This window comes from Acipenser ruthenus, chromosome 3 (genome assembly GCF_902713425.1).
Source record: "Acipenser ruthenus chromosome 3, fAciRut3.2 maternal haplotype, whole genome shotgun sequence".
NCBI classification, from domain to species: domain Eukaryota; kingdom Metazoa; phylum Chordata; class Actinopteri; order Acipenseriformes; family Acipenseridae; genus Acipenser; species Acipenser ruthenus.
Genome location: NC_081191.1, coordinates 70,076,047 through 70,102,598, shown reverse-complemented (window position 1 = coordinate 70,102,598; position 26,552 = coordinate 70,076,047). Strand labels below are relative to the sequence as shown.

At 37.3% G+C, this 26,552-nt stretch overlaps 1 protein-coding gene across 2 annotated transcripts; it reads left to right on the top strand.

Annotated features, from left to right (window-relative positions):
- The first annotated feature begins 3,503 nt into the window (after positions 1 to 3,503).
- Positions 3,504 to 21,482, top strand: LOC117394848 (phospholipase ABHD3-like). Of its 2 annotated transcripts, XM_033993498.3 has the most exons (9): positions 3,505 to 3,902; positions 6,004 to 6,167; positions 7,563 to 7,745; positions 9,639 to 9,684; positions 13,473 to 13,585; positions 14,506 to 14,679; positions 17,087 to 17,135; positions 17,216 to 17,381; positions 20,398 to 21,482. In XM_033993498.3, exons 1-9 carry the CDS (start codon positions 3,741 to 3,743, stop codon positions 20,574 to 20,576), a joined length of 1,236 nt encoding a protein of 411 aa, XP_033849389.1. In that variant the 5' UTR covers positions 3,505 to 3,740; the 3' UTR covers positions 20,577 to 21,482. The 2 variants fall into 2 exon arrangements, with proteins under 2 accessions (XP_058871698.1, XP_033849389.1); XM_059015715.1 differs by lacking the exons at positions 9,639 to 9,684; positions 13,473 to 13,585 and having other exon boundaries at positions 3,504 to 3,902.
- Positions 21,483 to 26,552: the final 5,070 nt, after the last annotated feature.

Genomic DNA, 26,552 nt, shown 5'->3' with positions numbered 1-26,552 from the left:
CATTGGATGCCTTCAGTGCTACTGACTTTTGAACATATTCTTTTCTTTGAATTATCGACTTTAAAAGCCTTTAGATATTGAAAAGCCCTGTTTATAGATTTTAAAAAAATGTATATTCTTTTTATTATTATTAATTAATTGATTATGGAATGTATATGCCTCATTGTTGTTCATTGTGGAATTTTGATTTTTTGGAATATTACTGTATCTTACTATATTAAAGTAAACAAATGGGGTGGGGGGGGGGGGGGGGGGGTGTATGGTTATACAATGCAGGATTTTCACACAGGCGCTTGGTGGTGAAGCTGTGCTGCAGAAGGACCCTGACACAAGTTCATCGCTAGGAAGGTATGACACAGGCCCGGTTTTAGTTTGTTATATCAGTACAGCGTAATACCACATTATATTTTAATGATAATGTTGTGGAAAGCAGATCACTCTCTCTCTCTGATTACAATGTTAAAAATGCCTGCAAGCTTTTCCACTCGTGTGACGACATATTTATGTGACAGACATGGACCAATCAAAACGCGAGACTGTTATGTGGTTCCATCCCAAAAAACGGGCCTGTGTCATACCTCCACACTATGACACAGAATTAAAAAGACAAGTATTGGGTTATGAGCACACCTATTTTTGTGTAACTTTGACGGTCTTTTTTAAATTTTGACAGCCTTTTGTAAAAGTGAAGGCCTTTTGATACCCAGCATACACTGCAATACCCAGCAAAGTTATACACTGATATTCTGATAGCACAGCAATTCAATTCAAATGAAGTTTGTAATTGGTTGTGTTCCTCAAATACACAATAAAAGGTGATATTTATAGGGTATACAGTTATACAGCGATACAGTGGTTTCGGACATCTAAGAACAGGTACTGCGAGCATCTGGATTCATACCCAGAGGTACTCTGTAGCCTCCTAGGACATTCACAGCTTGTTTGACACCCTCTTGTAGTTGCCCGTTTCTGCATATAAAGCAAAATGCTGTTTGTCAATCTCTCTTTTTTCTTATATATCAGTCTTTGCAAGAATCATTCCAAAAACACTTGAATCAGTTAGGGACTACCAGTCTGACACTACAGGCCTTTAAATTGCAGTACCAATTTGCAAGTTGCTAAGTGGTTGCGTTCCTCAAATTTGCACTGCAAAGTGATATTTTAAAGAATAGGGTATATAGTGCTTTTTTTCGCCTCTGCTCGCTTTTGGTGCAAAACTATGCTCCGATACACTCAAGCTGATACTGTGATCACAAAACACTTGGAATGGACTTAAATTGGTGCTTCTGTTACATAAATACGCTACAAAATGTGCACATTGGGGCCCCGCACAAGGAGTCACAATTTTCATGGTTCAGATGCCAGGACGGCTTGGCAAAGTGAATTTTTTCGTCATGACATGAGTTTTTGGGTGAACCACCACACCGTTTTAGGGGGTGGTTTGGGGTGCTTCCCTGAGTCTATATCACTTTGAATGGTGGTTCTACGTGCTCGGGTTCGAGAGATATGCCTGAAATGTGTTTTTCAACCCTGCCATAGACATGAATAGACCCTGAACGCCCTGAAAATATTTTTTGCAAAGAATTGCTACGAAACTGGGCATGTTACATTCAGGCTGGTCTAGAACCCTTCGAACGGTGGTTGTAGGTGCTCTGGTTCGAGAGATATGACTGAAAATGTGTTTTTTAACACTGCCATAGACATGAATGGGGCTGAATACCCGAAAATATATTTTGCAAAGAATTGCTACGGTGGGTGTATGCGTGCAGGGGTTGCATGGTGGTGTGTGCATGTAGGGGTTGCATGGTGGTGTGTGCGTGTAGGGGTTGCATGGTGGTGTGTGCATGCAGGGGTTGCATGGTGGTGTGTGCATGTAGGGGTTGCATGGTGGTGTGTGCATGCAGGGGTTGCATGGTGGTGTGTGCGTGTAGGGGTTGCATGGTGGTGTGTGCGTGTAGGGGTTGCATGGTGGTGTGTGCGTGCAGGGGTTGCTTAATAGTGTGTGCATGTAGGGGCTGCATGGTGGTGTTTGCATGCAGAGGTTGCATGGTGGTGTGCATGCAGGGGTTGCATGGTGGTGTGTGCGTGCAGGGGTCTTATGGTACACGTGTGTGGAGGGGAATTGGAGTTCAGGTTTTGGGCAAAAGAGGGACGGGGAAAAGACTGGGAAGGGTAGGGTAAAAGAAAAATTACTACAATAATTTATTTTCACTTTCGACTCCCAGTCTCCTTTCCCTCACTTTATGATTTTATTTTGTGATTATTTAATTATTGTCAAAATAAACGGCCTTCATCTACTCACAGTTGCAGTCTCATTTCTGTCCAAAAAGAACCTGAAACACTATAATATATTGATCGACGTTACATAAGAAAATGAGATGTCCTTTTTTCGGAATGCCATGTTCCTTCCCAAAAATGTGTTTTAATATTAGCCTTTAATAAAGGAAAACGACTGCTTAAATTAATTTTCATGTATCTATTTCAGTGCAATGTAGTTTCTTCACGTAATAAGAAATACGTTTTTTTTTTAACATTTACATTTTATTTCTGTTTTTTCATTAAAAAAAAAACATTTCTGGGGAGAGTATAAAATAAATACATTAACTTTGATTCATGTACTAAGGGTTACTCTCAAATGAATTCACGATCCAGTTTATGGTAAACTGTGCATGGATGACTTAGAAACTCGTTGTCAGCTGAGTCCCCAAAACTGGCCTAATTCGAAAATGCAAAGCGGCCCAGAATTTGGGACGTTATCTAAAAACCAAGGCGGCCCAGAATTTGGGACGTTATCTAAAAACCAAGGAGGCCCAGAATTTGGGACGTTATCTGAAAACCAAAGCGGCCCAGAATTTGGGACGTTATCTAAAAACCAAAGCGGCCCAGAATTTGGGACGTTATCTAAAAACCAAAGCGGCCCAGAATTTGGGACGTTATCTAAAAAACAAAGCGGCCCAGAATTTGGGACGTTATCTGAAAAGCAAAGCGGGCCAGAATTTGGGACGTGAATGAAAACATGGGCAGTCTATATGTACAACTGTGATTACATTAGATCTAAACTAATACATCCTCTAACAAAACTAATAGTGTGGAAGACATATTTGATATTAAAATATATCGCGTAAACGATTATAGATATATGCTAAAAAGTACGCCATTACAGAAAACCAATTCGTGCATAACATGATAATTCATATAAAGTAATTACCCATAGTTTCTTTTATCAGTACAGCGTAATACCACATTATATTTTAATGGTAAGGTTGTAGAAAACAGATCACTCTCTCTCTCTCTCTCTGATTACAATGTTAAAAATGCCTGCAAGTTTTTCCACTTGTGTGACGACATTCATGTGGCAGACATGGACCAATCAAAACGCGAGACTGTTATACGGTTCCATCCCAAAAACCGGGCCTGTGTCATAGTGTGACGACATATTCATGTGATAGACATGGACCAATCAAAACGCGAGACTGTTATGCGGTTCCATCCCAAAAACCGGGCCTATGTCATACCTGCCGCTAGTACTGCCCTGCAATGTTCTGACTGCAGGTGTCATTGAGTGTGTTCTACTAGCGCAAGGCTTAGGGGTTGCTGCTGTCTGTAGTGATAAAGCCGGGGGATATTAGCTGTAGTGCACATATACCAGGCTGAGCAATCTCTGAGTTTACAGTCCGCTCTTTTCAGTCATTACCCCCTCCACAGCTTCGTTGAACGTGTTGTTGAATTGGAACTCGGAAATGATCGCCCTGGATTTTAACTTGAATTTTCTAACGAGGGACCTGTCACTTTATTTAGAAAATCACGTTAAAGTGGCTTTTTTTGGTTCTGGAGTGGGGCTGTCATTGGTACTGGGGTTTAGCGCTGCCTATGTCTGCTACTATTTGAGCTCCGTTGCCAAGGTATGGGGAACTGTTGTATTGTCATTGTCTTTATTTATTTATTTATGTGTGTGTGTGTTCCTTATATTTATTCATGGACATGTTTAAGTTCAATTTTATTAACACTAGAATAGCCGTCTTCAAGACCAGTACGCTGATCTCAGTCATGCATAATATATGGGAGATCATGCAAATAATCGTAATTTACTCTCACTACCGCGTGTTAATATAAAATAGCATACGGAATCACATGTAAGATGGACTGTCATTGATTTAGGTACGCGCCCTATCCTGTCTCTATCGCGCAAGTATTTCTTTGTGCAATTGCTGTGAACGATGTTTAGTCGCAGAACTTGTCTGGTAAGCAGTACAGTAATGTGCTGTCTTGAAACGTTTAGCGTCTCTTGTGGATGACCATAGTGATTTAAACATAAGCACTTTTTGTTATGTGCTGTCTTGAAACGTTTAGCGTCTCTTGTGGATGACCATAGTGATTTAAACATAAGCACTTTTTGTTATTCTTATTTCTTTGACAGTTTTTCTGAACATTTTAATAAAAGAATAAGCATGCAATATGTATATGATTGATTTGTTTGCCACCGTAGATGTATAATTACTTAGAGTACATATTGCATAGCAGTGTGATCCATTCCACATTTATATGGAACCTTTGTTCAGAACAGGGTAGGTTGTGTCTAATCAACCTCACAATAAAACCTGTAATGACTTAAACAGCTACATAACAGTCCTTTTTCCATTATTTTGTTGTGTTTTACAATTACATGTTTTAAAAAAGTAATGTGCATAATTACTTACTTGTCAGAAGAAATCCCTGAGCTGAAGCAAATTACTTTTCTAATAATTACTGTAGCACAGGTGAGGAGTTAATTGAAACTGGCTGCCTCAGGGACTGCCGCTCTGCTGTTATCTTCAAGTGTTTCTTTTGTTTTAATATGCTTGTTTTACATTATCATACGTGTGGCTAGATGAGACCCAATGGACCTTTGTGAACAAAGGAAGGCTGTCGGTTTTTGGCTGCTTTTTAAACCCCCTCAAGTCATAAACTTGCTCTTCCTATTAAATGTTACAAAGCCAAATCCAGTTTGCATATCTGTGGAGAAAAGTGGATCTGCATGTATATATGTAGTTTTTCAATAACGCTGGAAACTGTACAAAATGTTTTAACAAGTCCAAACCGATTCATAACCTGAATGCTTCCACCCCATAGCTATGAATGAATTCAACAATTATAATTACATTATACCAGGACTCTGGCATTGAAATCGGTTTAATTAACCTAGAGGTTTAATATGCACAACTTATTCTATACAGTGTTTAAGTGACACACAATTGGATATCTCAAAGAAAATATATTTGGATGTGGGCTGGACATAGACCATTATTGCCATCCATATTCTATATACTGCTCCAAACATGGGAAATCACAGGTGTGTGTGTATCAAGCATTTGCATGAAGGCATACAACAATCCATCTCTTTGCCAGTATATATATATATATATATATATAATCAATACCAAGGCAATATCCTGTATTATCCATGGTGGTCACACACTATATTGACATACTAAGGATATAGAATAGGGCAGGTGCGGAGGCTGGACAACTGGAACCTCTTTCCCCAGCATTAACAAATGTAGGATATTTGCATATTGCTGTCACCTGACACAATTTATTTGCATTGAAATGATTCTAGAGGAGCGTTCGGCATTATTTCAGTACAGGATTTTGGGGGGATTTATAAGTACCTTTAAATTACATTTTTTTTTTGTACAATCCACTTGCCCTTTTATAACATTTACAATGTTGTTACTGCAAGTGTTGTTTTTTTTTCTTCTTAAACTGGAAAACAAAACTCACAATATTTTATTAATTGCTGTAAGAACCACTTAGAGTAGTTTGAAACATAAAAAGGACAAGAGGGCTGAGAAAAAGTTGCTGCATGTCCTTTATGAAGCAGTGTACATATATTTACTATTCATTTTAAAAATTGTGGGTCATCGATGGAGCCACATGTGGCTCATCAGCTGCCTAAGAAGGCTATGTACAAGAACACGCTGAATTGAATTGCTGTATCTTGATCAAACATTTTTTCCTAACCAGAAACCTCAGCTTGTCACCGGGGGAGAGAAGTTCTGCCATTTTCTGAAGGAGCACTGTCCTGTGGTTTCAGAAACATACTATCCCACTTTCTGGTGCTGGGAAGGAAGGATCCAAACTTTGATAAGACCATTTATTACAGCAAAACCTTGGGTGGAATACAGAAAGTAAGCAATGTAGATTTGTATAACAAAGGTTGTTGAAGTATATGCAGTGCTTTGAGCCTGCATGCTCGTCTTTTAACACCTGAACCTTGAATTATTGAATGAAGCCTGTTGTACGTACTTTATGTATCGCATTTATATATAAGACTGCATTTAAAACGATAAACTGGGCAGCAGTGTGGCGTAGTGGTTAGGGCTTTGGACTCTTGACCGGAGGGTTGTGGGTTCAATCCCAGGTGGAGGACACTGCTGCTGTACCCTTGAGCAAGGTACTTTACCTAGATTGCTCCAGTAAAAAAAAAAAAAAACTATGTAAATGGGTAATTGTATGTAAAAAATAATGTGATATCTTGTAACAATTGTAAGTCGCCCTGGATAAGGGCGTCTGCTAAGAAATAAATAATAATAATAATAAAAAAAAAAGATGGATGTAATCACAAGGATTAGATTTGAAAGGAACATTATGTACAAGGTTAGGTTCTTTATAGATGTAAATTGAGGGTAATCTCTGGGTTTTATAACAGCCTTGCAGTTGCAGCTTAAGCTGTGACAAGGATCTGATTTTAACTTAATACCGATATTCTGGTCCCTGCAAGAAAACCCAGCAAGCAATGGGGAAGGGATTCACTTGTCATGCACCCAGACTTGGTTATCAGAACTGCCGTATTTTATTGGCTAGTTATCATCACGTTTCCAAAATAGGCAAAGGCACTATGATGTCAGACGGTGCTGATCATGCATTATTTAAGCAGTGTGGATAGAGAGTCAGTAGTTATCTGACCAGGAGTCAGTCTAAACTGTGTCTGAGTTCTTTAATACATATGTAAACTGTCAGGTACAATTTCAAATCAGTGGAATGCCATCCCGTCTCATCAGAAACTGAGATCCACATGCCTCAGAAAAGCTTTGGAATGCAGATTTTTTTTAAAAATTTAACCAGTATTACAAATATTAGAAACAGTTTATAAAACATAAAAAAAAAATGAAGACCTTTGCCTTACGAATGTTTGACCATTTCGCCGATAAACTGTGATAAAGAAGCAACGAACTGATAACCAAGAACCCTAGTGATTGTTTCTGGGTAAGAGTGCACAGACTGTAAGCCTGAATGTTGTAACATGAATCATTATGAGTTGAGAGTACAGGTTTTAATCGATTAATCACACCTGTGGACACCTTTGATCGATTGAAAAACAACTGATTTATTAATCTTGTCTATCAAAAAAAGCGTGTAAGAAATAAATCTTGGTAAATGGCAGAGGGTATTTAGTTTAGGGTATTTAAAAACTGCAACATGCAACATTTGCTCGTCGGTGCTTTCTGTATGTATCTTGTATGCACATTTATCTTAGCTTTGGATAACACATTCATTACCTCTGTTTGTCCTGAATGTTCCAGTGAGTTCATTAAGACAGCAGATGGAGGACAGATTTCATTGGACTGGTTTGATAATGATGACAGCGTGTACTACCCTGACACAGCCTCTCGACCTACAATCCTTCTGCTACCTGGGCTCACTGGAACCAGCAGGGAATCGTATATCCTCCACATGATCCAGCAGAGCGCTGCACTGGGCTACAGGTATATATACACTGGTGATAGCATAATGATGGTCGTTTTGATTCAACCCGTATGACATCTATTTAAAGAGATATTAACATGGAGAATGGACCTTAGTGTTTATCATAGGTGCATCTGGATGGATCATCTGCATTAGGGAACTCCTCAGGGAACCATTGTTTGCCAATAGCCTTCTGTCGGAGCAATCCTGCTTGGCTCAATTTTAAAGCAAGTACAAGGGAAAAGACAAGCATTCATAACTTTAATGTTAAAAAGCTAGCAAGAAACCATTCAACTTATTTACCAGTGCTTTCCTGCAACTGAGTGTTTTTTTTTTTTACAGTTTTATAACATCACTTTTTTTTTTTCTCTCACATTTGTTGCCATTTTACTTCTTTCGGAGTTACGTGACAAAGAATCATTCATATATGTTTCTGTGTAGATGTGCTGTATTGTTTAAAACATACATTAATCAGCTTTATAGAACTCTTATTTTGTAATCTATGTACATATTTTAGGATTTGATATCAACATGTATTGTTTATTTTTGAAAAACAATTAAAATTAAAATAAGTTAAAAATGCTTTAAAAATAAATATTGTACAAATAGGCAAAACCTTTTTTTTTTTTAAATCAAATTCTGTATTACATTTGGGAGCCAAACCATGTGAAAATCTTGTTCATGGTTTTGCAGTCTACTGGAAAACTAAAGCTGCAACACTGGACACGAAACAAAGAAAGCTAATAAGTGCAATGTGTTAAAATAATTGCACTCATTCACTGGAATGGATTACATAAATTATCATGGGCTATTTACAGTCTTGGTACACTGGCCTCAGTCCTTTTATAGATTAGAGTATTATAGCTTATTCAAAGTAGCTTTATAGTTAATCCCACATGTTTCATTAAATCACTGCAGATGCCAAAATGCAAGCACAGGACTTTACAGGAAAGTAGAGCATCACTACCTGCCAGAGGATGGAGAGAGTGTCTGCCTTGCCCATCAGCACATTTGTCACCGTCTCCCAGTTTGGTGCTTTGCCAGCATGTTTGTGTAAAGAAGGGGGGGGTTACGAGAGCAGCAGACAAAAAAAAAATTCTTCCTCTGTTCCCTGAGTTTTGGCACTAATGCACAGATTAAGGTGACATTTCACAGTTCTGCGTTTTTGCAAAGCCACATTGATTTTGTGTCAAAACTCAAAACAAATGCAGTGGTTCTGTGTGGCAGGACCGGAGGTGCTAGAGAGCTGAAAGACACTGGAAAACAGGTATATCGGGCTGAAATGCCAGCTTTTATTAATCATAAGCTGGACACCATTAAAAAATGTATTCCAGATCAAGGAGGCTATTTCAACAAACGAAAAAAACAGCAAAAATAGTAACTGTGCAAAACACTATTAGAACAGAGATGAATGTGGCTTGATTTAAACTAAATAACCGCTCCACACAGCAAGTACAGCTCTTTCCCTCACTATACTTGTTTATCTCTACTAAGCTTTCCCTACGTACCTGCACAACAGACTTCACCATAACATTAATACAATTGTTCAGTTTTAGTTTTCTCACCATTAACAAGAGTTCCTCACTCTTATCAGCAAAATATCCCAATAATCAGACCAGGCTTTTTATACCATCCAGTGTTCTAATTGATTCACTGAATCCTGCCCCCCTTTCAAATGAAAGCATGAAATTCTAGGAATTTACAATTAACCAATTACCCAATTAACCTAAACACATTTTAAACCTGTGAGTTGTCCAGTTTTGTCAGCTCCCTGCAGTCCTTTCTCAGTTCATAACAGCAGGCAAGCTTTGTTCCTGGTCCCTTTTGTTTAACCTGCAATTACCACTGCCTGCCCTACTGTCGCATTCAGATTTTTAAAAAATAAATAAGAGGTATCTGTGTTTTTCTTACAGGTGTGTTGTTCTTAATAACAGAGGAGTATCTGGAGAGAGGCTTTTGGTAAGAAAAATACTTTGCTGTTTCAGTGGCACTGGGCTGGAGTTCAGTAACTTAGATGCAGTACCATGGCCAAATATCTACCAGCACCTAGCAGTGAAGTATGAAGCAGTTTTCCTCTTGTAAGTTTCTGGTCTTGTAATGCAGTTCCTTTGTCAGGTCCAATACCCTTTTTGTCCTGGCATTTCTACTACATCCAATGTATTCACACTTCAGTACTTCTGAACTGTGGTGTCACCCCCACAAATTGGAAAGAACCAAAAGTAATTGTAGCTTAAATTGAACATTTATGATCCAATACATAGTTATCCCTAGACTCCATCATCAGTCCAGTTGATCTAAATGGTCTACGATTAAATGCTGCCATAGTTTACATATTGAATAATTGAAATTTTACTAATATTTAAAGACAAACCAGACTTTTAAAAAATGAATCACAGGCACTGCTGGAGATGTTGGTGTTCACAAAAGGCCTTTATTTTAATGATTCAATCCACCACTGGATCAATTGAATAAACCCCCTGTGGCAAAATAGCGCCACGGACCAAGCTAGTACCGGCAGGAAGAGAGACTGAGAGACGGAAGCTGCAGTGAAGCGCTATCGTGCACTTGTATTAATCACACAGGGGGACAAAAGAACAATAAACAAACAAATAGGGCACAAGGGCCAAAATAAAGAGTTTAAACAAAAAAACAAAGACATAAAAAGACTTCCTACTGCCAGACTGAGCAATGCCTTCACTGGCCTCTCTTCTTCGACACCAACCAAACAAATAATCTTTTTTTCCCTCCCGTCGCCATTCCCAAATCAGCACCAAATTACCTAATTAGGGAATGACCACCCCTGTGGTTGTTGGCAGTCACAGTTCTTAGTTTGAAATACGTTCTATGTAACACCCTTCTGCTAATGGTAGGGTGTGATAACACCCCAGGATCCACTGTAGTATAAATTGATAGTTCTGTCCAAATCAAATGGAACTGGATTCTGATTTCATTAAACCAGCAAATGAAAGAAAACATATTAAAATATGTCAAAATGACCTTTTGAGTTTGCATACTGTGTTGTTTGTCCTGGCATAGGACCTCAAGCATGCTCAATGTAAAATGATTCTGTAATGGTAATACTAACCAAGTTAAATTGAAAGTATCTCATCCACCCAACAAGATCTGCCTAAACCTTACAAAATAGCTACTGATACTGCAGTATTTTGGACACACAGTAGTACCCATGAAGTACATAATAGTAATTTAATGTACCAATCCTGCAGTTTTTGCAAAAACACAAGAGCAGTATTCTTGTAAGGGGACTCTTGACTCAAAAGCACAAATAGTTTGCATGACAGTGCAAGAAACACAGTTTTGTGACTGTCCTATCCTGTCCAATTAGCTACTGAGGACAACTACTTATCCACTGTGATCTTTTGTAGACATACCACAAATTTTATGACAAGTTGAATCTCTCTGCAGTTCACTTTTACTGGATTCCAAATCCTCATACAATCGAAACACCCTGCTGGCATGGTGAATTAACAATAATAAAAAAAAAAAGAAAACAACCTGTACCTCTGAGACACAATTTTTGAAGCTGTATTGAGAAGTACTAGGTTTTCTAAATTAATCGACTAGTTTTTATTCCTAGCTGAAATATTTCGTAGGATCTCCCCTCTAACCAGATAAATGTTATGGTAACAACATTTTCAATGCCTAGTTTGTCTCTGCTACACACAGGTAATCTTCTCCCTGTTAGCTTACACACCTGTTACCTGTTATTGTCAGTTCATTCTCATGTCTCTTTTTAAGGAGAAAAGAGAAGGAATGAAAGAACGTTTTCAATACACATATACAGGCATTCAGAAAAAAAGTGTTAACCAACCATAACTATATGCAGCAAAACAGGGATGTTATTTACTGTCTTGGGGTTTTACTGGTTTGCACAATGAACTCTAGATTGTAGTTGGAATAATGCAAAATAAAATGCCTTTATATTAAAAAGTAGCAGGGTTCCGAAAAATCTAGGGTTACACGTCCCCCTAGCAGCCATTTTGAAAAGAACTTTGAAACAGACTTTAAAGTTCTAAGTGTAGAAAGTTGTCAAAATGAGAAATTACAGGTACGTTATTTAAACAGTTGTAGCAACATGTGGGGACGTATAATGCTATATTTTTCGGAACCCCGCTACTTACCCTTTAAGTGATCAGTTTTGTCCTTGCACAGGGTATATTGCTAGCCGAGCACAAAAGCTAATTTATCAAACTATTATTAAATTGTTCTGAGCCAGTGATAGTCTTTTAATAAGTGTAATTTCTCACAACTGCAATGTATCCAGCGACTTTTGAAACTTGAGATTGAAATGAATGTTGTTTATTTATTTATTTGTTGTTCTTTTTTGGACACTGCTCAATAATCAAGTCTGTATCAGTACTGTTAGGTAGTGCATTACCAGTGTGCTGTGCTTTACTTCCTATGCCCTTATGTGGTTTTACCTTGTAAATTCTCCCCCTGTTTACTCTCCAGCCATCGCTAACACTGAATGTACATGGGCTGGCCATAGCACTGTCAATAGTGTGTATGGCAAATGATTGATTTAATAAAACACATGTAATTGCAAAGTATCCTAGCATGTGAGGGGCAGCCTGAGATCCAGCATTTTGTACATATTTAATTCTAATGTACATGCTGATGTTTAACATGCATTTTTTCATTAGATTATGTAGCCCTAGTAAACAACCAGTAACTGAAATAAATTGGTGCATAATGTCTTCCCTTGATTGTTTCAGTGAGAGCACAGTGCCAGTGCTGGAGATCTTAGCACTCAGTTTTCTGCACAATCATGGATATCTACAGGTCTGCATAGCAGCAAACAAAAAGCCTCAGTGATGATATTCCCATTCCGCAAGTGAAAGAACCTGTTGTTTTAGGCATTTTCTGGGAACAGCAGTTGTGAATGCTTAATACTGTTAGTGTAGAAAGCTGAATAAATTCTGTTTGTTCCCTGCGAACAACCAGATGCATTGTTTTTGGTTGTTAAAGTCAAACACATTTCTTTAATATGCAAAGTGTTGCAGACATTGCCTCAATTGGAAAAAAAACGTTTTATGTTTGGTTAGGATATTCTTTAGATATTGAGAGTATCATAATCTCTAGAAGTACCTGTTTTTACAGTTTTACTAACATACTGTTAATCTGTGTGCTTGCTTTGTTTAAACAATTTACCGCTCGTTTAATCCAAACCTAAACTTCAGCTCCATATTGCATGACACCTTAACAGGTTAACCAAATCGACTACAGCTGCATGTACATATTGTATGTCATTGACCATTAATTGAACTAATTCGGCACCACCACATCTATCCCTCATTTATGATTGAAAAATATTATTTGCTGTTTTTGTCAGCCACCTAGAAGTAATTCTGGTGGGTTTATAGTGTAGCTACACAAAATGCTTGAAAACAGGGTATTAATTAGCTTACAACTCATAAACATCACAACGTGCTGATCTGAAATCCACTTTTCCGTTTCAAGCATTTAGGTCAATGCTTCTAGTTTAAAAAGCTTTAGGTAAAAAAAAACACTTGAAATCAATCTATACCTTAATGTATGTGGTTACAAATGGGAATGAAGCACATACCATAATCAAATTGATTCTTCTGACTGCCTGTGTGCGTGGGGTTAGAAAAGCTTCCATCAGCAGGATCTCTGTTGCTATAATTCTATTTGTTTTTAGTCTCCTGGTAAAATGCTTAGCACATATCTTTTTTTTTTAATGTACGTTCTCATGTGACTGCTTTCAGACACCAAGGACATACTGTGCCGCCAACACAGAGGATCTGGAGACTGTTATTGATCACATCCAGAGCACACACTCCGCAGCTCCATTACTGGCAGCAGGCGTCTCAATGGGGGGGTGGGTATCCCAGTTTTTTTTTTTTTTTTTTTTTGTTATCCTTCGCTGTGCTTGTGCCACTGTCATGGAGATTTTTTTTTTTTTTTTATTAAAAAAAAAGACATTCTACACATTTATATAAATGGCAATGGGAAAAAAAAGGGTTCAAACTCAGTATACATCTAATAATGTCTATTACCAGCCCCATAGGAAGAGAAGATGCTGTCTTGTCTGATTTTCCTGCCAAGTATAAGTATAAATTAGGCCATCATTCAGTCAAAAAACCCATGTGATCTGTAATGTCTTTCCGGCTACTGGGCCAGCAGTAACTTTTTATGTAAGTGCTTTGGTGCTGAGTTTACTGACTACTTAAGTGTTTGAACATAATGAATTTGGAGCATGCAAGTCAGTCTTTATCTAATTACTGTATATAAAGCCAAACTTCCACTCCTGCTATATGCGATACACTTGTAAATATGTCTATTTCCCAGATTTACACAGCCTAGTTGTGCTTTTCTGTGCACATCCAGAATCTGACAGTGGGTTGAATGGCATGGGTAATATGTGGGAAATAAATAGAGGCACATGCTGGGAGAGAACATTGGAGCGTCTGGTTTCTCCAGCTCTGTCTTGCCATGTAGTGCCCGGCCTGGTGTCTGGCAGCAATTGGTGGCATGACTGAGCATTCATTATGGAAGTGTGCAGAGTGTGAGTAAAGCAGGTCAAACACCCAAAATCCAGAATGTTGCTCAGGTGTGGCCTTTCGTGACTCATTCCACTCCTGACTGCAAAGGGCCTAGCACATGACATCCTGGCACAGGAGTGGATTTAGCTACCCTGCCACCTTTGTGTGTCATCAGCTGTATGGCACCTGCACTGCTGCTGAAACCGCTTCATCAATGACAATAAAACAGATAACGGGGCCACTGTGCTTTCCACAGAATGATCCTGGCAAACTACCTGTGCCAGAAAGGCAGGGAGACCTCTCTGAGAGCAGCTGCTGTGTTCTCGGCCGGGTGGGATGTGTTTGAGAGCACAGCTTCGCTGGAGAAACCACTCAACCGGTTCCTCTTCAATTCTTACCTCACCAGCTGTTTGCAGGCTTCAGTCAACAGGTTAGTAATCCTAATACACTCCTCAGCAGCATGAGGCACTTTCTATATTTAGTGTTTTATGACCTGTTTTCCAAGGTCTGTCACTTTCCCCTTTACAGGACCAGTCAAAAGTAACTGCCTAATAGCCTAGCCAAGTGCAGCCCAGTTGTGAGAGCAGTCTCTCTACAGGTACAGTACTCTGGATGTTAGGCTGCACTGTGTTTATACTGTACACTGTATTGCATGAAGCTACCATGCTGCCTGTTAATTCTGTATTTGTAAATGTTGTTCATACTGGGACATGTTCCTGCAATAAAATAATCCAAGAGCTGAATGTGTAAGGATACTAGCAGGATTCACCATAAACTGTGAAAAGGGCTGGATGAGCAGACCAGATCTGTGCCTAATAAAAATAATCCTATTGATCAACTATGATATCAATAAGTGTTTAAAGCTTGTTCATGGTGTCCATTGATCTGATTGGTTAACAGGAATTCCATGCTGTCTGGTTTCTGGACAGTAGCAGACAGTTTTGGGATATTTTTTTCTTTCCCACTTTTAGCCACTTTATAAAGCATTTGTCCAACTGAAGAAACTTCTAGATAGGTGGAACACCACCATAGAAAAGGGAAGTACCACTTATTAAAGAAGCTGTTTTCACTTTGTCTGTCAGAAATAATCAAAATGGGTGCAATATAGATTTGGTAGTTTGGGTTGCCATATCATTAAATCTTCTTAGTTTTTTAATAGGGGAGTTCTGGTAAGCAGGCAACATCAGTTAACCTCACGATAATTAAGTATTTGAAAATAGCAACGATTTAGTTTTTGATCCAATGTTTTTTGCTCTCTAGCCCCATATGAACTTCTCTCATGAAACCTGCCAGAATCAATTTCCATCTGCACATTTGAAACCGAGTTGGCTATCAGCGCTAAGAGTGTGTGCTTTTCTTACTCCTCAGCTCTGAACACTTGCATCAATTACATGCTGATGTTAATGCTTTGTTTACTGACAGTCTGAAACATCTAAATATCTGCTGGTACCAGCAAAACTGTAAACTCAGCCCTAGTTGTAGAACAGTTTTAGCAGAAACATGCAAGTTTTAGCAGGCCTGGCTTAAGTTGGACATTTTGTGTAAACTGAATTTGAGTTTTCTTCCTGCTTTATACCAAATTCATCTATAAAGACACAAAACTCAGTTAAAGAAAGACGTGTTGACCTTTGCTTCCTGTTCTGTACTACTGCAACGAGAGAGTAATTCATACTTTTGGAGATTTATCATCTCCCTCTGTGATGGAATCCCGAAATCAGTGTTAAAATAAAAGTCCTCTCCTTTCCCACAAAACGTCTGCTGCTCATGTTTGTGTTCATTTAAGTTCCCCTGCTTTAATGTTTCAACATACTAATGCGATTCACAGCACTTGCCTCCTGCTGATACTGAACCTGTGTTTCTTCTCTTACTCTATACCTCTGGATTATTTTTGTATTAACATGAACTGGTGTTCCATTTAAAAATATCACAATAGCACCATCCTCTGGAGGGAGGAGAAAAAAAGCAAAAAAACAGCCTGTTTCCTACAGTGGAATACAATGTAAAAAGTAAAAAGTTACTCTTCTATTAACAAATGCTGTTTCAGGCGACATAAGCTGTTTTTTTACGCTGCAAACACTGGTTACACTTTACAATAGGAGTCAAAAACAAAAGTATGGGGCATTTGGCATAGGGTTAATAAAATAGACTTTGCTGGTGAAAGTGTCACGCTGAACTGAGGCCATATAACAGTTTTACCATGTGTCCTTTATCACTATAATTCCAGCTGATTAATCTTTTCTAAATCACTGTGAGAATAAAGGGATTTACATTATTCTGTAATTCACATGTCCCTAACTTTGCCTTATCACTTAATATGGTACACTGGAAGCCAATGCTGATGTTTTCCACTTGTGTTTTTGCTATTCAGATGTGGAAAATAAATTGAAGCCACGAGTGTAAGAACTTGTGAACTTGAGTTGTCATAGGGGTTTGTATAACAGATACAGGACCAAAGTTTCAAGTGTCAAGGTTTCATACTCCTTCAAGTGGTATTTATGGTACCAATCCAGAATAAAAAAAGCTGTTAACACTAATGATAATCACTGCCTGTCTTTTAAAGTACTGGCCCATGGCTGCTTATCAAGAACTAGGCACATGGCTTCAGTTGACACATGGGGCCCTGTATCGAATGAAGTACAAAGGCTGAGAGGAATAAAACAGTTATTTCTTTCTGGTTTTATACAGTTTAGAATGTGTGTTTCCTTCAACAAAATAGCCCAACATCTCCAAACCTAAACAAAACCATTATAAATGCAAACTTCATTTAGAGGCATATATCTTTTATAACTGTGTTAAATTGTTCAATAATATGTCTATATTTTTTCATTTTGTTTCAGACACAGGCAAATTCTTGAGAAGCTTTTCGATATTGACCATGTAATGAAGGTAATCCTGATATACTGTTTGCTATGGCTGTAAGTTGTTGTATTTTTGTATTATATGACTTATTGAGTTTGTTATTGTAGGCCAAAACTATCCGGGAGTTTGATGAGCGGTTTACGTCCATCATGTTTGGGTATGCTACATATAAGGAGTACTACAAAGCCGCCAGTCCCTGTCACAAGCTGAAGTCTGTCCAGATTCCTGTGCTGTGCTTAAATGCTGCTGATGATGTCTTCTCTCCAGGCCATGGTAAGGTTTTCCAGAAAGGCAGCTAATAGTTGTAAACTACTGTAAATAAAGGCCCATTGGCACAGCACAATCAAACAATGCATCTAATGTATTAATATTAGCCAACAATTAACAAGGCTAATGCCTGAACCTTGATTAGCCTAACCCTTTGTCTCCTCCCGTGGAGGGTTATTATCAAAAGTCCATAAGCTGATTTTAATAAATGCACTCATTTTCATAATTTGATAAAAGCATAATTCTGCTTTTCTTTTGAAGCGGAGTTGTGGTGTACAAGTAAAGATGCACGAAATGTGATTGCTTCTTTAGTTACAAAACGTTAACTAGATTTACTCCGCAAGCTTAGAAAAAAAAAAAAACCCTTAGTGTCTTATAGTTCTGTCTTTGCAAACTCTGCGCAATTTCATTCCAGCAAAACACAGGTTAGAGCATGTTTAAAATGAAAAAACAAATTTCTTCAAGAAGGCAACCATTGACTCAAATTTTGATGACACATACTGTAGATGACAAAGTACTCAGTAGTCAAGATATGATGAAACCCTGACAACTTTTTTGCTCAATACATACAATGCTTTCCAAGTTTATAACTGAAATTGAACTTGCAACGCCCTTTACAAGAATCTGGCCCCTGCAGTTAATTGGCCTATACCTATAAAGATATTGCCATAAAATATGGTCTATACTGTGTATCAAGTATGTAGATGGTATTGGAGCAAACACTTGTTACACCTCAACAGTCACGCCCCTGAAACAGCATACACAGATATGTGTGAAACGTCATGTGGCCAAGGTAGCACAAAGTTCTTGTGATTTCTCAAATGCCTATGATAGGTATTGACAGCATGACAATAAGTGTCCTAGTTTCATGTTAAAGGACTGAGTTATAGACCTTTAGATGTTACCACCAGTAATTATTTTCTAGAAGTGATTTTGTTTCTCAAATAAATTCAATTCTACATACCGCCTTTCCATTTAGCTTGTTTAGCGTCTTGGAATTTCTTCCACTTTGTTTTGACTTATTCCAGGGATTTGAAAAATGAATAGTGCCTCCCTGTGACAGCAGTCATGCATCTCTGTCTCTTCCAACATGCTGCTGTACCTTTATGAGTCATCGACATAGACCACATATATTAGACGTTTGTGGAGAGCTGAGATTTGATTATGCTGTGTGTCATCACTCATGGTTAAGTATACGATTTTGTCACGGAGGTCACAGAAATCATGAATTTGAACAAAAGTCAGTGAAATCTTGGAAATTGATGTAAAAAACATTTGGTTAGGCACTGCCTTCATTTCCTTTAAAATGCAGTATGTCATGCACTGAAAATACAAATATGCGAGTATCTGTAAATTGTTTGGTTGTGCATGCACACAGCATACATGTAACTATGTAGGTGAGCAAATTATATTTGTATATCTTCAAAAAATATTAATGAAAATTCTTGAAACTTTTTTTCATACAATGCAGCTAGTGTACCCTAGTACTATGTTGAAAATAATACATACTTTGTCTAAAACTAAACATTGCTAAACAAAATACTTTAGATAGACGTTGAACATATATATTTTTTTATTTACTGCAAACTGTAGATAAAACGAGAGGGTTATCTGATTCTGGTCTTTTTTTCTGGTCTTTGTGAGTCCCGTTTCTTGGACCCGGTACTGCCTGTGTGATTTGACCTTTCAACTCAGTTTTTTTGTTTTTTTATTTTTAAAGGGGCAGTGCTCTGTAGGCTACTCAGAAACAACCAGAGAAATAGGAATACAGTTTATTTCAGACCCGTCTGTTTCGCTACGCAGCCGTTGTGAAAGCTGCATCTTACGGTATTCTAAAAAAAAAAAAAAACTTACGTTGATATGAAAGGACCTTTAACTAAGTGTTGTACTCTAAAGTAACATTTAAACTTGCCAGCAGTCAAAAGCAATATTCTTTATATATTTTTATTTTTTTGTGTACTATAAAAGCTCTTGTGTTTGCTGATGTAGCTAAACCTACATTATTTGGTGGCCTTAACGTGACATTTCCATGAATTCTTGTTTTTTGTTCTGCAACTCACCCATGAAATGTACTAAAAATCACCGTGAAAAACAGTGATGGATATGATTCATGCAGTAAACTAATGGAAGCTGCAATGTACAGTAACACTTGTGGTTATGCAAATCACTCCTGAAAAATACTTCTTGCAGCTATCAACACAGCCTTTACAATGAAAATAAAGTTTATGTTGTTCATTTGACCCGAACTCATTTTTAAGGATTTTTTTTGTTTTGTTTTTACAAAGAATGCTAGTATTTCAGAAGATCAGAAAACATTCTCCTTTTTTATACTGCCTAGTGTACCCATGTAAAGGAGCAGTAATACAGGGTTTTTTTTGTTATTTATTTTTCCCCAATGTGGATTAAAAGAAAAGCAATGGCAAGGAGTTTAAAGCAAATCCTCAATATGCTCTTTATAACCAAAAAATGAGAGGTTATAAATTCTATTCTTAAACCATGTGAAAAAGTGTTCCAGGTTTTTGGGAGTCAATAAGAAAAAGCCAGTTCTCCTAATCATGCTCTAGGTATTAAGTAAGTACTTTAGTAGCTTGTTTTTGTTGTATTTTTACACAATGGAATCAAATTGCATGGTGATATATTTGTTAACAGGGCCAGTTTCTTGGAAAGGGTATTCCAAATATGAATTTTAAAATATGACAGAATTGTATTCCTCTTGACTGGGTTAGTACCTTGACCTAGTTTCATCAAAATCAGAGTAGGTTGGTTGCATGATATGGATGAATTTAAATGGAATTACTCAGTATATATAATTTAGATTGTATTCATCTCTGAGATCTGCAAAAAATGTTTCCCCCATGAAAGTAAAAATTTCAAATGTTTTTATGTAAATTAGTGGATGTGTTTTGTGTGTGCGTGTGCAAATAAACCTTACTTAGATATTTGCTGTTTACCAAAAAGACCTCTGCAAAGCAAAGGCTGAATGTCAGTAGAAAAATGGTGACTTCCCTTTTCCCTTTTTTAGCCTTTCCTGTGGAAGCTGCCAAAAAGAACCCAAACATTGCACTCCTGCTTACTTCCCATGGGGGCCACATCGGCTTCCTTGAAGGAATCTGGCCCCGACGCAGTACTTACATGGATCGAGTCTTCAAGCAGTTCATGCAGACTGTGATTGAGCAAGGAAGCGAACTTGAAAACCTCTAGTATTTCACATACAGGCATTCAAAAAACAGCATTTGGTTTTCTATCGCCATGCAAACCCCCACCCCCCAAAGAAACCTGTTGAGGGCACATCAGTTTCAATGCACAAAGTAATTTCTGTACAGTATTATAAGCATCGGTAAGACAAAAACTACTTGAACATGTCCAGATTTTTGCAGCGCCTGGAAAAATCAACATTTTGGGTGATCACGCTTAATTTCTTTTAAGTTCAAACAAATAACAAAGTACCGTATTAGCTATGTTACTATTATTATCTCTGGTTTTATATTCTATAAATATTTTAATTATTTTGATTAACAGTAGCCATTAGTCCTCAGGGATATCTCTATTGCACATACAGGATTTGTTTTTCGTTGCAGTATTTTTTCTACAGAAAATATTTTCTAAGGTGTCCTAAAAAACAACACAAAGCCAGTATAATCTGTTTATTGTTAAATGTCACAATACTGCATGCTGTAAATACAGTTTTCACTCTTCATAGAACTGCATTCACCAAATAGGAATACATAACATTTACTGTGTATGAAAAAATTATACTGTTATTATACGCTAGTAAATGACAAGGAATGTGAAATTGCACTATTTTAAGTTTAATTCCATTTTAATAAGCACTTAACAACAGAGTAAAACGGTCTCAATTAAATTCTGTTCTGATTTCCTGTAGCATGAAACGCTCTGTGTCATGGCAGTATAACTGTTTGTCTTCAACTCTGCATATAAATAAAGTCACAATTAGAGGCTCATATTTTAGACTACTGCTAATATGTATTAAAAATAATGATAATAATGTTTACTAATATTTAACATGTTAATGCAGCAATACAATTTAAATCTTTTAATGTAAAGGCATTATATCCTGTATCTAATAAATAAAAAGTAATAACCCTGTAGTGGTGTTGTGTGTGTGTTTGTGTGTCTTTGGACGAAGTCCTTTATGAAAAGAAAAGGCAAATTAATTTAAAAAGACAGCAAATGAGCCACACCTTTGAATCCTTAAATTAACTATGAGTTTCTTGTTACTCAACATTAGGGCCTATGTTCTAAAGCAAGTGCAAAGACAGAGAGGCACGCTCTGAAAGGAATACATTATACAAACCTAGCAAGAATCTACTACTAAAATCACTGCTATTGTTGCTAAATTATATTGTAGAATTTCTGTTCCATTAGGTGGGTTAAGAGCATTTTATAAAAGTACTATTTACCTGTAAAGTTTTCCTTTTGGGTGGTAGCACTGAAAACAGGATGTGTCAAGTTGAACTGTAAACAGAAGATAATGTTCATCACGAGTCAGGGTGGATTTTGGTAGCTTTTCAAACCCAAAAGCTGCAAGCTACCACAAAGCAGTGCCTACAGCTATGGCCAAAAGTTTAGCATGACCCTATAGAATTAACACATTTTGCTTCATAAAATCGAATGTAATCTGCTGAATAATATTATGTTAACATGTTGAATTACATACCGCTTTGTAGTTTTCCATAGTACTTAAATTGACAAAAATTGAAAAATGTGACATTTTGAAATCTAGCATGAAATGCTGTACTACTATTATGACTTCCGGTAGACTTTTGCAATATCATTTTGTAGTTTTCTTGATTACATGATGTTAAATACAATTTCTAAATTATGTTCAATCCTAAAATTCTAGGCGATGCAAAACTTTTGGTCATAGCTGTAGATACATGGATGCTTTTATTAGTGTCTTTATTTCACACACAATAATTTGCATTTCTGTGACCCGTGGAATATTGATACGACTGAGAAAATCAGAAGTAGATCATTTTGGTTGCTATTCTATTTTTTATTTTCCACTGTGAGGATAGTGATGGTCAATTTTACGACTGTTTTGTTACTTGGAAGTTCAATTTGTCTAGGGCTCTTAAATCTACATACAAGCCTTTCTCTTCCTCAAATAAGCTTTTCATCAGCAAAAGATAACCTCATTCAAATTACTCATGAGACACTCAGGTGGACAGCCCATTATTAACACGTTATTGACTCCTCATAACATTGTAAAAATAATAAATACAGATCAGAGTTGTGAATTCTCCACTTATACCTCAGGAAATCTAGATCACATTGCTTCCATGGTCTAAAACTGGGTTTTGGAAATGGGATACATTGGGAATATTCTTTTCATGACAACCCCTTTCAGCATGGAGGGGTTATAGCTAATTAAATAATCCAGTAAACCTTACCTGCTGTACCCTTCAATTGACTGTACAGTAGCTCACATATGCAGTTTTTTTTATTGAAACACATGCTATAGCAAACATCCATAACTAATATTGACCCAGTAGTACAACATTTAGAAATACTAAACGAAACTTAATAAATTCAATGACAGATGTTTCAACAAGAAGTATTTTTCAATGTCTGAAGAAATTAAAAAAAAAAACTTGTCGAAGCGTTTCTCATTGAAGTTTATTTTATTATTTATAAACATGTATTTTCATTATAATAAATTATATCTGCTAAGATATCTGGTACCATACTTGGTAAAACTGAGCTCTTTTTGCATGCCTTATGAAACTTCAGAACTTGAGTATTTTTTCAGTAGTCTTTTCTATGGAACCTAAGGTCTAACCTGGAGAGTCTTTCCTGTCAACTGCTCCCTCTAATGACTGACAGGGGAAAAGATCTAAGCAGTTTATTCGCAACATAAACTAGGTACTGGGGAGGTGAGCAAGTTCACAGGTGGGGAGATGGCAGGTCAGTGGGTTTAACAAACAAGTTAGTTGACTTTTCAGTGAATGATTTATGTGGATTTGATGTTCAACAAAGAAATCAATGGATGAAACACGTGGAAGCCAATTCTTTTTTTAACAGTTCAGCTTTTTTTAAAAAAAACAACCAATAGGACAATTGTAAAGCGTAATGTAGTCTGCATGACAACAGAGCCACCTGCTGGTGAAAACATAGATTTGAAGAATGAGAAAAAAAAATACAATCTAGGCAGGTGTACTCATCATTAGGCAGACACTGGTCCGAATCAGGACTGCAAGTACATTTTGACCGGACCGCCAAGTCATAGGCCAATCTATGTTTTTACTTACATTCACATTGGAAATGCTGTGAATTTTTCAGACGGCATAGTTCTTATGAGAGTGTGGTACACAAGGGTACAGTAGGTGTCGCTGTGATAGTAAATTGCAGATACTCTGCAAGTTATGAATGAAACAAAATGTCAACAGTACTGTATTAGCAAGAGGTACTCTTGTTTTCACATAGGAGGAGAGAACAGGCAGTTTAAGTATATTATACCAAGATAAGATACTGAAAGAAGTGGAAGAATTCAGATACCTGGGATTGTGGTTTGATAAAAAGTTGAGTTATTTATTTATTATTATTATTATTATTATTATTATTTTGGGAAAAACAGATAAGTGCCATACTAGATCAATGTAAAGGAAGGCTTAGTATTCTAAGAAATATTTCAGGGACGAGTTGGGGAGCGAATAAATCTAGTATGATGATGATATACAGAGGATTAATTAAGAGTGAGTAGACTGTGGAAGTCAGATACTAGTGGGCACATGTAAAGCAAGGAGCTATGAAATCTACTCAGATTAATGCTCTGCAGGTTTTGGTAAATCAGATGCCACTGGAATTAAGGAGGAAATTATTAAGCACCTCCTAGGAAAAGCATGGAAGATAGATGGATAAATCACTATAAAAAGGCAAATGGGGGAATGTTGGGTTTTTGGATGCAGAAATGGATAACGGAGGTAGGAATTGAGAACCAAATTTAGTAAAGACTCTTACCAGAATGGTTGGTGGACAAACCTATTTGCTGTATAGACTTGCGTGAGCAAGTGAAAAAAGGAGGGGGGAAATGGACTTGAAAAGAAAGTCAAGTTTTTGTAAAGGATAAGAGTAAAGAGGCATTGTGTATTTACGGACGGATATTTACAGAGGAAGGATGGCTATTTTTCAAAAATGAAGTACTAGAGGCTCAAAACAAATACATCTCAAAAGTAGACAAATCAAAATCTAAAACAAAATGGCCAAAATGGTTTAATAGAACAATTTAAAAAACATTTAGAGAAAAAAGGCACTTTACAGAGCATTTAAAAGGGACCAAGAACAAAGTACACAGAAAGAGTATGTGAAACTGCAAGCACAAGTCAAAAAGGAAGTAAGAAAGGCCTGAGAGAGACAGAAATGAACATTGCCAAGGAGGCTAAAACCAATTCCAAAATGTTTTTCCAATATTATAACAGCAAAAGAACATTCAAGGAGGAAGTAAAATGTCTAAGAGATACAAATTGCAACATCACAGATGAAGAGAAAAAATATATTAGCAAATACATTAAATTTTTATTTTACACAAGTTTTTACAAAGGAGGATACGGACAACATGCCTCACATGTCGACCTGTTCCCATCCCGTTTTAAATAACTTTAGCATAACAGAGGCAGAAGTGGTAAAGGGTCTAGGAGCTCTTAAAATAATCAAATCCCCTGGGCCGGATGTGATCCTCCCAATAGTACTAAAATAAATGAAATAAGTTATTTACACACCGCTAACTAAGATCATGCAACAGTCTCTTGAGACAGTGGTTGTACAGACAGACTGGAGAATGGCACAGGTAATACCAATCCACAAAAAGGGAGACAAAACCGAACCAGGTGACTACAGACAAATAAGTCTGACTTCTATTATATGTAAACTTATGGAAACTATAATAAGATCCAAAATGGAAAATGACCTATATGGTAACAGTATCCTGGGAGACAGTCAGCATGGTTTCAGGAAAGGGAGATCGTGTCGAACTAACCTGCATGATTTTTTTGAGGATGCAACATCGGCAATGGATAATTGCAAAGCATATGACATGGTTTATTTAGATTTCCAGAAAGCTTTTGACAAAGTCCTGCATAAAAGATGAATTCTCAAACTGAACAGAGTAGGGATTCAAGGACATGCATGCACATGGATTAGGGAATGATTAACATGTAGAAAACAGAAAGTACTGATTAGAGGAGAAAACTCAAAATGGAGCGAGGTAACCAGTGCAGTACCACAGGGATCAGTATTAGGTCCTCTGCTCTTCCTAATTTACATTAGTGACTTAGATTCTGGTGTAGTAAGCAAACTTGTTAAATTTGCAGACGACACAAAAATAGGAGTGGCAAACACCGTTGCAGCAGCAAAGGTCATTAAAAATTATTATTTATTTCTTAGCAGATGCCCTTATCCAGGGCAACTTACAATTGTTACAAGATATCACATTATTTTTACATACAATTACCCATTTATACAGTTGGGTTTTTACTGGAGCAATCTAGGTAAAGCACCTTGCTCAAGGGTACAGCAGCAGTGTCCCCTACCTGGGATTGAACCCATGACCCGCCGGTCAAGAATCCAGAGCCCGAACCACTACTCCACACTGCTGATCTAGACAGCATTCAGAACTGGGTAGACATATGGCAAATGACATTTAATATAGAAAAGTGTAAGGTACTGCACGCAGGCAATAAAAATGCATTATAAATACCATATGGGAGATACTGAAATTGAAGACGGAGTCTATGAAAAAGATCTAGGAGTTTATGTTGACTCAGAAATGTCTTCATTTAGACAATGTGGGGAAGCTATAAAAAAGGCCAAGAAAATGCTCAGATATATAGTGAAAAGTATTGAATTTAAATCAAGGGAAGTAATGTTAAAACTTTACAATGCATTAGTAAGACCTCAACTAGAATATTGTGTTCAGTTCTGGTCACCCTGCTACTAAAAGGATATTGCTGCTCTAGAAAGAGTGCAAAGAAGAGCGACCAGAATTATTCCTGGTTTAAAATGTCATACGCAGACAGGCTAAAAGAACTGAATCTATTCAGTCTTGTACAAAGAAGACTACGCTGCGATCTGATTCAAGCATTCCAAATTCTAAAAGGAATTGACAATGTCGACCCAGGGGACTTTTTTGAATTGAAAAAAGAAACGAGGATCAGGGGT

Bases quoted from the DNA above. Each gene is read 5' to 3' on its own strand.
- LOC117394848 (XM_033993498.3), top strand. From the start codon at position 3,741: ATGATCGCCCTGGATTTTAACTTGAATTTTCTAACGAGGGACCTGTCA. The intron at 7,746-9,638 runs GTATATATACAC...TTTTTCTTACAG, and splicing joins AGCGCTGCACTGGGCTACAG to GTGTGTTGTTCTTAATAACA. The intron at 17,136-17,215 runs GTAATCCTGATA...TTGTTATTGTAG, and splicing joins ATATTGACCATGTAATGAAG to GCCAAAACTATCCGGGAGTT.